The 12,158-nt window shown below is 42.3% G+C and overlaps 1 protein-coding gene across 1 annotated transcript; it reads left to right on the top strand.

The window, feature by feature from the left end:
* Positions 1–2,187: 2,187 nt before the first annotated feature.
* Positions 2,188–4,114, top strand: LOC141607977 (uncharacterized). The gene is made up of 4 exons (XM_074427325.1): positions 2,188–2,574; positions 2,809–2,940; positions 3,198–3,395; positions 3,527–4,114. The coding sequence occupies exons 1-4, from the start codon at positions 2,188–2,190 to the stop codon at positions 4,112–4,114; spliced, it is 1,305 nt and encodes a 434-aa protein (XP_074283426.1).
* The last annotated feature ends 8,044 nt before the right edge of the window (positions 4,115–12,158 follow it).

Below are 12,158 nucleotides of genomic sequence, written 5' to 3'. Positions count from 1 at the left end.
GAAAGGACACAGGCAAGAAGTGTGAGTTCCACGACAGCAACACCCACGACACCGATGAATGCCACTCCCTCAGAAAGGAAGTCAAATTCCACTATGATCAAGGAAACCTGGATCACCTCCTACCCAGAAACACAACCAGAGTAAACTCAGCAGATCAGGTTCTGCCATCTTCTCCTCCTCAATGCACTAGAACTGTGAATGTTATTACAGGTGGATCGGAGCTATGTGGGCTGACATATTCAGCAGAAAAGAGGCACGCAACCAGAACTAAAAGAGACAGACCAGAAAGCTCCTGCAGGATTAACCGCCAGAATCTACCTTCAGTCACCTTTGACGAAACAGATGCAGGGTCTGCTCCAGAACAACACCGCGATGCTTTAATCATCACGCTTCCTATAGGAAATTGCGAGGTGAGAAAGATCTTGGTAGACACCGGAAGCTCCGTCAACTTGATCATGCTAGAGACACTCAAAGGCATGGGATTCACTGAGAAGGATCTAGCAAAAAAAGTGGTTCCTTTGGTTGGTTTCAGTGGCGAAACAAAGCACTCCTTAGGAGAAATCGTCATCCCGACCTATGCCAGAGGAGTAAACAAGCAGGTAAGATATCTGGTTATTGACGGGCCCTCTACTTACAATGTGATCCTTGGCAGGCCCTGGATCCACGAGATGAAAGCAATTCCCTCAACATACCACCAGTGTCTGAAGTTTCCAACGCCTTGAGGGGTGCAAGAGATACGTGGGGACCAGGAAGAAGCTAAGGATTGCTATAAAGTGGATCTGAAGTCAACAACCAGCCCACCTGTATAGCAATTACAGAGCCAGTGCATCCAGGACGAATACATTATGCCCCAGCAGGCAGAACTAGACGAAGTCAACCTGGACGCACTGTACCCAGAACGAACTGTGCTCATTGGATCTGAATGTACAGGTAACATCCGTGATGAACTCGTTCGGTTGTTGAAAACTAACATGGATTGTTTTGCTTGGTCACATGATGATATGATAGAGATAGACCCAAGTGTGATAACTCACAAGCTAAGTGTGGATCTAAGCTATAAACCTGTGCAGCAGAAAAGAAGAAAGTTTGCTTCTGAAAGGAACCAGGTCATAAACCAAGAAGTAGATAATCTGCTTACTGCAGGAAAAATTCGAGAAGTAAAATATCCAGAATGATTGTCTAATGTGGTGGTGGTTCCGAAGAAGAATGGCAAGTGGAGGGTCTGCGTCGATTTCACGGATTTAAATAAAGCTTGCCCAAAAGATCCATTCCCGCTACCACACATAAACGCCATGGTGGATGCTACCACAGGTCACGAAATGCTAACATTCTTGGATGCCTGGAGCGGATATAACCAGATAAAGATGCACCCTAGTGATCAGGAAAAGACGACATTCAGATCTGAGAGAGGTATCTATTGTTATAATGTCATGCCTTTTGGATTAAAGAATGCATGATCTACCTATCAGAGGCTGGTAAACATGATGTTTAAAGAGCAAATAGGCCACACTATGGAAGTATACATAGACGATATGGTCGTCAAATCGAAGCAGGCTTCGCAACACCACCAGCACCTGGCAGAAACTTTCAATACCCTCGGGAAATACCAAATGAAGCTGAATCCTACAAAGTGCACCTTTGGAGTATCCAGTGGGAAATTTCTGGGGTATATGGTGACCCAGAGGGGGATAGAGGCCAGCACCGAGCAAATCAAAGCAATTCTGCAGCTGGAGTCACCACAGAAACCGAAAGACGTCCAGCGCCTGACTGGAAGAGTGGCGGCCCTAAACAGATTCATATCCAGATCCTCGGACAGATGCAGGCTGTTTTATGATGTACTTAGAAAAAGCCAAAGATTCGAATGGACGGAAGAGCATGAGAAAGCATTTCAGGAGCTGAAACGTTATCTCAGCACCCCCACCACTCCTGTCAAAGCCAGAACCAGGAGAGCCACTATTCCTGTACCTGTCAGTCATAGAAGCAGCAGTCAGTGCAGTACTAGTACGCGAGCAGGAAGGATCACAGCACCTAGTATATTACATCAGTAAGTCTCTACTTCCAGCAGAGACCAGGTACACGTCCCTAGAAAAACTTGTCCTTACACTAGTTACTGCATCCCATAAATTGCGTCCCTACTTCGAGTCTCATACAATTTCTGTGATAACTAATTATCCTCTTAAGACCATCATGAGAAAACCAGAATTGTCAGGCAGGATGGCTAAATGGTCCGTGCACTTGAGCGGTTACGATTTGAAGTTTAAACCTCGTACGGCCATAAAGTCTCAGGCTCTGGCAGACTTCGTGTCTGACTTCTGCCCAGCTCTCCAGACCCAGGCAGAACAGGACATTCTGAGTCTGGAAGAAGACAAAGGGGAACAAGTATGGGAGCTACATGTGGACGGAGCCTCCAATGCCAAAGGAGCGGGAGTAGGACTGGTCCTCAAGTCACCCCGGGGAGATCTCATAGTCCAGGCCGTGCGATGTGAATTCAAGGCCACAAACAACGAAGCAGAATATGAGGCACTGATCCTGGGTCTGAAGCTGGCTCTGGATCTGAAAATCAGACACCTCCAGGTTTGCAGTGATTCTAAGCTTATCGTTAACCATGTTAATGAATGTTATGAAGCCAGGGATCCCAGGATGATGGCATACCTAGACGTAGCAAAGGAGCTGAAAATCAGATTTGCCACGTTCAACATCAAGCAAATCCCCAGGGACCAGAATGCAGAAGCAGACGCACTAGCCACCCTGGGGGCAACCTTCAAAGCAGGAACTATCTCCACGATACCAATTGTCCACGTGCTGGAGCCAGCAACACTAAAATCTCAGCAGGAAGCAAAACTGGTGTACAGCACCAGCAGTGAAGAAAATACTCCAGACTGGAGGAAACCATACCTAGACTGGCTGGAGAATGATATCCTGCCAGCAAAAAAGAAGGAGGTAAGGAGCTTCAGAATGAGAGCATCCAGATTCATACTAATTGATGGTGTTCTATTCAGGAAATCCCTCGCTGGACCCTACCTCAGATGCCTGGATCGGGAAGAGTCTCAGGCTGTTTTGCATGCTCTCCACAGTGGAAAATGTGGAAACCATGCAGGGGGCAGAAGCCTGTCCAACAAGGCACTGAGGCAAGGATACTTCTGGCCCACAATGCGCAAAGATGCCATGGAATTCGCAAAAAGATTGACGCTTGTCAGAGGCACGCCCACGTTAGCCACCAGCCAGCAGAGCCTCTACATCAGGTTATCTCACCATGGCCCTTCATGAAATGGGGAATGGACATCGTGGTACCATTACCCAGAGCACCAGGAAACAAAGTCTATATGCTCGCCATGACGGATTACTTCTCCAAATGGATAGAAGTAGAGTCATCCTCCCAGGTTACAGAAACTCAGGTGATATCTTTCATTAAACATAATATCATATGCAAGTTTGGCATTCCATCTGAATTATATGTGATAATGGGTCCCAATTCATTGGAAATAAGACAGAAGCTTTTTGTGCTAGGTGGAATATCTCGTTGCAGAAATCTACTCCTAGGAACCCCCAGTCCAACGGACAAGCTAAATCCAGCAATAAGATTATTGTCGAAAATTTGAAAAAGAAGCTGGAGGAGATTGGGGGCAAATGGGCAGAAGAGCTACCTCTGGTTCTCTGGGCTGACAAAACCACACCCAAGGTTGCAACGGGACAAACTCCCTTCAGCCTGCTGTTCAGAGCAGAAGCAGTCATTCCATCCAAAGTTAGGGTCCCAACCCACAGATATGGATGTATAACAGAAGATCGGAATCAGGTGGAAATGTCAAGCAATCTGGACACGATAGATGAACTCAGAACCAGCGCCCAGATCAGGATGGCTTCCTACCGGCAGACTGTGGCTAGAAGCTATAACAAGAATGTAAGAGTAAGAACCCTACAGGTAGGAAATCGGGTCCTGAGGAAAGTCTTCCAGAATACCAAGAACCAGCAAGCAGGAAAATTCGCCTACAATTGGGAGGGGCCATACCAAGTAGAAAGCACAGTTGGAAATGGAGCGTACCAACTCATGACTATGGAAGGGCAAATGGTCCCCAGATCCTGGAATATCACTCACTTGAAAAAGTATTTCATTTAAGTCACCAGCATGGTCAGCAACAGGGTACTCAGCCTACCAGATACAGCTCAGCCAGGTTCTAGATATTGCTTTAAATATTTCTCTGGCTCTGAATATTTTTCTGGTTCTGGAAATCATTTCTGAGTTTAACATTTTATGGTTCTAAACACTTTACACCAATTTTGAATTTGAATATCTTTTTGAACATTCCAAATTGAACATTTCCTAGCTCTGAAATTTTTCTAGCATATTTAGATCTTAACATTTCCTGGTTCTGAAATAACTCTGCATGCATTCTAATTAAGATTATAAAATTCCCAAGTCACAAAACCACTTCGAATGTTTTAAGTATAGAATTCCTTTTTATTTCTTTCAAATAAATGGTCAAGTAAATAAAATGCAAACTAATCTAGCAGAGTCTGTATTCACTATAGAAGGCGTGTGTCCGTGGCTAAGCACGTACAACCGGGACAACCAGCCTCCCGCGATGTATTAGCACCCACGCAAGTCTGGCTCCTCTGAACGAGTGGGCATACTAGACCCCTTAGCCAGCAATCAAACAGCGATGGCCAAACAAACGACGTGCATGCACAAATCAAAGCACCGGAAACGGTACGACACAAAGATATATCCACCAGAAAATACTTAAGTTCAAAAGCAAAGTACATCTGGCACCAGAACCAGACTAAAATACATCAAACTGTTCAAAATAAAACTGAAATGTTACGCCCTGCAGGGCCAAAAACTAAGTAAGCATGGTAAAAGTATTTCAGACGCAGAAAAAGCTAATCTATGTCAATATGATCCGTAGCCACAGAAACAGCTGCCTGAGTGTCAGGAGCAGGAGAATTCACCTCTTCCTCAGCACCTGGATCATCAGCAGAAGCAGCACCAGCTCCTACCAAGCCAGCTAGCAGATCCAGGTTCAGACCATCAGGGAAATCAGCAGCAAGCCTCTCCTCTTCAGCTCCTAAGTCCCAAGCCGAATGCTCTCCCTTCTGGAACGCCTTTATGCACTTAATCTTCGTCTCCAGAGCAGCGTAGGAAATAGCATTCACCAAAGTCTCCCCGAGCTCAGCATTCTTCTCTTTCAACTCCTGCACCTCGGAAGCCTTCTCTTCCTGAATCTGAGAAACACGAGCCTCCGCGTCAGAAGCACGTTTCTCAGCTTCTGAAGCACGTCTCTCAGCTTCTGAGGCACGTTTCTCAGCATCAGTAGCAGACTCTCTAACCTCCGCAGCACGTTCCCTAGCCTCAGCAGCATTCTTCTCAGCACCGGAAATCCGTCCTTCAACATCAGAAAGATTACTCTGCAGCTTCTGCTTCTGAGCAGCCTCCTCCAGCAATAGACTCCGGGACTTGTCTAGTTCAGCTTTGATTTTGAGGTTGCTCTCCTCAGCAGCTTTCGTCTGCTTCTAAAGCTCAACATTCTCTGCTTCCAGAAGAGGCACCTTCTCCCGCAGAAATAGAGCCATCTGGAAAGACTACCAAGCCAGAGTAGAGTGTTAAAAAAAAAAAAAAAAAAAAAAAAAGAGAAAGAGAGAAAAGAAAAAGGCAAAGCTTGAAGCAGTGAGTGTCTATTCACCTCAAATGAGTGCTCAGCTGCACGATCCACCAAGTCATGCAAAGCTCTACTCCCCAACGCAGACCTGGGGGCAGGAAACAGCAGCTAATTCATTAAGCCCAGGTTACGCGCAGATTTGGCCTTGCCAAAGTCGTCTGGAAATGTAAAGGCAACAACCCCAGTAGCAGGAGCAGATTTGGAAGTAGAAGTAGCCCCAGAAGCAGGAGCAGCTCCAGAAGCAGGAATGGCTCCAGATGCTGGGATTGAAGCAGAAGCAGACATGGAACCAGGGACAGGGCCAGAAGCAGGAGTAGGTCTGGGAACAGGAGGATCCCCAGAAGCAGACAGCCCATGCCCAGGAATTGGAGGTCTCACAGCTAGAGGAGTGGCTTCGATGGGAATCTGCTCCCTAGCTTGACCCGCAGCAGCGGATCTTCTCTTGGGACGAGGTCCAGAACCAGGGGCAGGGGTGGATTTTCTCTTCTCAGTAGGCTTGGGGGCAACCTCGACACGTTTCTTTCCTCTCAGGGCCAGGACGTCATCCAGCGAAATTTTGGATTTGCAGAGCCTGGAAGCAGGGAAAATCGAGTCAGAACCAGAAAATATCAAGTACCCAGAGACAGAACATAGTCAAAAGAAAAGAACAACGCACCAGTCGACATTGATTCACAGTGTTCTTTTTCCTCGGCTGCTGTCTCCTTCACCACAGAAGCAGAATCCTGAACCAGATTGGGGAAGGTCCTATGCTCAGGGGGTGGACCGAATAGCTTGGAAAGGGACGCAACTTCGTCGGGGGATGGAGGCCAGTGGCACAGATCTGCACAAAGAACCAAGTAAGGAAATATAAGCATCAAAGAAAAAATACACAAGAATTGGGATATGCAAATACCGTTAGTTGACCGCCAAGCGCTGACGATATAGTCGGTGGGAGGAGGAAGAGTGTCTACTTTCACGAAAATGAAACGGGTGAACCACTTGCTATCATCCGGTTTCACGGGGAAGATAATGCAACTCTTTTCCCCGTCCCGAACCCGGATGGTCACTTGACCCCGACTGAGGGATCTGATCGAAAATAGGTGTGCAAGGTCCAGGAGACCGATTTTATAGCCAAAGCGGCTATTCATAGCCTCAATAGCAAGCAAAGTCCGCCAGGTATACGGAGCTACTTGGCAAATAACCAAGTAATTCAGGTTCAGAAACGCCTTAATCAGAGGAGGAAAGGGAAACCGTAGACCCAGACGGAAAGCATACTCGTACAAACATATCCACCCCTCCCTCACAAAATCGGCTTTTTGGCCAGGAGTTGGAATATGAAACACCACATGGTCAGAAAAACTAAATGTCTCCTTGATATGAGCAAGATCTTCTGGAGTGAAGTCGGAATCACGGGAATGCTTAGCGGAAAGCACGCCGCCGGAGAGGAAAAGGTCAGGCAGCATCAAGGGATCCACGGCAGAGGTCGAGGAGGCAGTATTTTGAGACATAGCAAAGAAAAACAAGGAAGGGAAGTCGAAAAAAGGGAGAGGAAGGCGATGTACCTGAACGGCGACCAGAAAACTGAAGGTTAGTGGTGACAAAGTTAGAAGAAAAGGAGTAATTGTAGAGTGAGAGGGAGTGAGAGGGAGTGGGGAAATCGAGGGTGTGACACCCACACTTATCGCGGAAAAGTAAACACGTAATTCTAGAATAAAACTGCATGGATATGTTTGTAATAGGTTCATTTGGGTAAAAACCTGTAATTTTTAAAACCTGAACCTGTTATAAAGATATCCAAATTGGAAGGTGTCAAACATACAAGGTCTAACTAGAAGTTTCACGACATAACCATCGCTAAAGTCGCGAATAGCAAAATATACAACCAAATGTAAAGAGGGAGACATATGTCCCTAAAATGTATGTGACATAAAAAGTGTTTAAGGGTCCCAATAAAATAAAGCCAATCTAGGTTCCAAGGTTACTTTGCTCGCTAGCTCGTCCATGTACCCCATATATGCATCACCTACCTGTCATTCGCATTTTATACAAATACGAAAGCCACAGTCAGTGGGGAGTAACTCCGAGTTCTCCCAGCCACGAAATGTCATAATTAATATAACATGTAAACATAAGAATATGAATACGAAACACACAATGCCTTAGCATATAGATGCTAGACAATCGTGCTTATCATGTGAACAACAATATAACACCACGTAGTCCTAGCATGTGAATACTAGACCGACTCATACTACACTATCATGTGAATCACATAACATCCAGGAATCCAAACTCTATCAACCATAGCCGGCTTGCATCTCACCTTCTATGATTCATAGAATCACCATATAAGAAAGGACAATATATCAAAGACAGGCATAAGTTCTTAGTCCCGTCAATAGTCACTCTGTAACTCGAGTCTATACCACGAGGTAGGGAAGGTAATCGAACCGGTATCTTGGCTCAGAGGTTCTATCAAAACATGGCCAAGACACAACACAACCCTAGCCTAAAATCACGAGACCTAGACATGCGGATACACACCACCGCACCCAAGACCCACAATTTTTCTAAAACAAAGTGAGTACCCTAAGGAGTCCACCAAAGGGTTGGCTAGTACTTAAGCTGACCACTTACTATCAAAATAAGTAACGAGGTCATGCCCCAACTTGGATATAAACCCACCAAGTCAGGAACACAGGGGCTATCAGCGGTGAACATATACTCGTCAAAGACTATAATGGCCTATCTGTGATGAAGGCCGAAACACTCACCTAGGACCTAAATAAAACCAATCTAGGTCCCAGCTTGAATACTTTAGCCCACACCACACAAGACAAGTAGGATACCCAATTAACCATAAAAGGGGCAAAGAGTCCAACTTACCAACATAAATGCTAACATTCTATCATGTGAAAGGCTATATAAATGTCTATTCAAATGAGACAATCCAACCATATCCTCAATGTCATCAATAACCAAATTATAGCTAACCATCAGTATCATAGTCCATGAGAATAAACTACAATGGCTAAAGGCAAACAAGACTCAAGCATAAGGCATCCAAAGCATCCAACAACCAACATGTGAAATGATAATTACAAATATCAAGGCATAACCTAAAACCTCCAATAACAACCAATCTTACCTCAAAGACAAACCCTCGACCCGAGTCCCGCGACGGGTCATCGGTCAAATCGAGGTCGATTGGTTTAAACCTAGTTTGACCAAACTCGTTTCGGTCAATCGGCCCGGCTCGTAGTCTTTGCCTACTTTGTCCCAAATCATAAAATTTATCACAATATAATTCTCATGCTATTTCTAATTTCTATCATGTGAAAAACGAAAGTAACACATTATCAATTACCTAAACACTTAACAAACAACAAGCACAACATTAACTACTAATGTGACATTAATTCGTCGAGTAACTCGGAATAGTTACCTTACGCTAGCAAAGAGACAAGTAATAACTTGAGAAAACTTCTAAAACCCAAAATTACTCTTCATCTTCAACCACATATGAGCCACCTAAAAAAAATTATGTGAAAGGACGATATTAACGAATTATCTTTATATAAAATATGAGACGGAAATTAATTTAATTATATTTTAAATAAACCAAACTAGCGTCAAAACAATTTATAGACACGGCTCAAAAGTTATTATGACAACCTCAAACTCGGCCTAACCACCAACTACACATGGCCTCAAACTCGTGACTTAGCTAGGCCACGGCCCGGCCCACGGCTAGGCCCTTTGGGAGTCCGACACGACCACCACCCGACTACCCATAGCCACCCTTCACCCTACTTCATAACCTCACCCAAAAATCAGTCCAAAACAGAACCCAAAAGATGCCTAAGTTCGACCCCAACTCCAGTCCTCAAATGCAAAGTGAAAACCCACGATGACGGCTCTCGTCCCCGCCCAAAAAACAGTACCAATCGTCCCCTTAAGACTCCATTCTCGCGCCTAAAAACAGTCCTAGCCGAGCCAACTAAGTCAGCATTTAAAACGGTTTTAGAGCGGAAATCCACAAGAATAAAGCAACTCAAAAATGGTCCCTAAAGACTACAAAAGTCGCCCAACACGAGTCCAAATCAGTCCAAAACAATCCCTACTACATGTCGGTATACACCGTCTCAACTATAAAACACACCAATTATCACCCAAAACAATCCATACATGTCAGCATACACCGTCTTAAATATACCACTTACTAGCTAGCATCCCAAATGATCCCTAGAGGTCAGTATACACCGTCTCAATCATCTCCACATATCAGTATACACCGTCTCAACTATACAACTGACTAATTAACATCCATAATGATCCCTTTATATAATTATACACCATCTCAACTATAAAACAGACTAACCAGCATTCGAAATAAACATATTTTATAAGTAAAATCGAGTAACCTATCATTGTTACCTTTTTCCGATTGAACTAATCATTTATGACTAACAAATCTTCTACCAGACCGTCTATCTCAGCACCTACAACCGTCTTATAATAAATAAAGCTGAAAATATAAATTGGGTTTGTAAAAATACGTAACGAAAATGAATTTTACTTACAACGGAATGACGAGAACGACGAGAGGAGCGCTATGGAACAAAAATCATTGAAAACGGATGAGAAACGGAGCATCAGTATCAATTTTGAAGATCAAAATTAAAACGAAGGAAAAGAAGAACAAAGAAGGGAGAAGAAGAAATGTTGCGTGAGAAATGAGGGAGCAGCCTGCCTGCCTGCTATTTATTATACGTACGTTTCTTCGTCGTTAAGAAACTTCGATAGTTATTAAAACCGTTTCGAGTTAAATTTAACCGGTTTTAGTAAAAGTTTCGGTAATAAAACGGAATCAATAATAAATAAATTTAATGAGTGAAAATAAAATAAACTCAGCTAGTTAACGTAAATAATACAATATCAACTTGAATCGGAATTATTAGCGATTTTTACAAAACTAACGGATATTAATAAAAATTGCTAATTTAGTGAAATAAGCTCAAAATAGCTAATTGGACGGTTTTGTTCCAAAAATCCATCTCGGGTTTACTTAAAACAACTTTCATAAGGACTCGTAAAGAAACGGAAATTATTAAATAAATAAACTCGAACTAATTTCAATAAACTCGAACTAACTTTAAATAAACTTATTAATGATTATTAAAATTAACGTATCGAATTATGATGAAATTAATTAATTAGCTAAGCATAAATATATAAATCGTTAAATTATGTAATTAAATTCAAAATAGCAATTAAAAGAATTTTATCCAACTTAATAAAATACGGGGTGTTACAATCACCCCATCTTTTAAAAAGTTTCGTCCTCGAAACTTGAAAGTATAAATGAAAGGTTATAAAAATAAAATTGAAATTGGAATCGGTAACCAAAACATTTAAAAGGTCACTTATCGTAAGAATCAAAATTCTTTCAAAAGTTTCAAATAAAATTTTCCGACAGAACCAGATTCTCATCAAAGGAACGGAAGTGCTCTCGTTGCGCATTCAAGAACATCACATTCCTAATCCAAGATAAGGTCAAAGGCAAATTATTTGTATAAATCAAAAATCAAAATACCTTCAAAAACATTAATGAAGAGTTTTCAAAAATATAAGTCTCATTCATGGAACGGAATTGCTCTTGTCGTGCACACAAGAACGCTAACTTTCCAAGTCAGAGACAAATTTAAAACAAAACTATTCGCCGACAAGCGTAGAACAAGTTATCAAACGTTTCCAATAACTAGTTCTAACATCCGATCAACGTTAAAATCAAAATAAGAGAAAGGTAATCTACTCAAATTTTCTTTTGCAAAAAGCCAAAATAGAAATAAAGGTTTCACTTTTAAACCAAAATGGGGGTCAAATCCCTGAAAATGTAACATTAAACTTTGACAAAGAAGTCATAAATAGATCAAAGTTAACAGAAATTGGATAAAATTTAAAGAAATCTCGGGTTTAGCGATTAAAATCATGATAAAGAAGTCTATACTCAAGGAACAAATATGGAATTAAATCAAATTTTCATTTTCAAATCTTTAAAAATAGGTTAGGTTTGCAGAAGTGACATAAACTTTTAAGAATGAATCGAAACTGGTAGCTTGAAAGTTTAGAAGTTGTACAAAAAGGAAAGTAACTTAGATAGCATAGAAACAAAGTATGTTAAGAGAGCTCAAACTTAAGCAACAAGAGAGCTATAATGAATTTCATAGGGTAGAAATTGAAGTCAAAATTACAAGGATGTCAAAGATAGAGTTTCACAAGATACGAATGTCAAACTTAAAGGAGGAGCAAGATGAAGCGAGGAAAGGAGGTATGAACGGTAACGCTTATGATCGAGGAGAAAGGGAATTTAGACAACAAGGAAACTTAAGCAACATGTCAGGGTGTGAGACTAAAAGAGTCGAATAAAAAAGATAACTAGTTAACAACCAGTAAGAGATATTAGAATTAGGGAGGTATTCAAGACAAGGAAATAACGAGTAAACTTTTATACTTAAGAATCAA

Source organism: Silene latifolia, chromosome 10, assembly GCF_048544455.1.
Source record: "Silene latifolia isolate original U9 population chromosome 10, ASM4854445v1, whole genome shotgun sequence".
Classification (NCBI taxonomy): domain Eukaryota; kingdom Viridiplantae; phylum Streptophyta; class Magnoliopsida; order Caryophyllales; family Caryophyllaceae; genus Silene; species Silene latifolia.
Note: the sequence above shows the minus strand (reverse complement) of the source record. Positions and strands in the feature narration are given on the sequence as shown.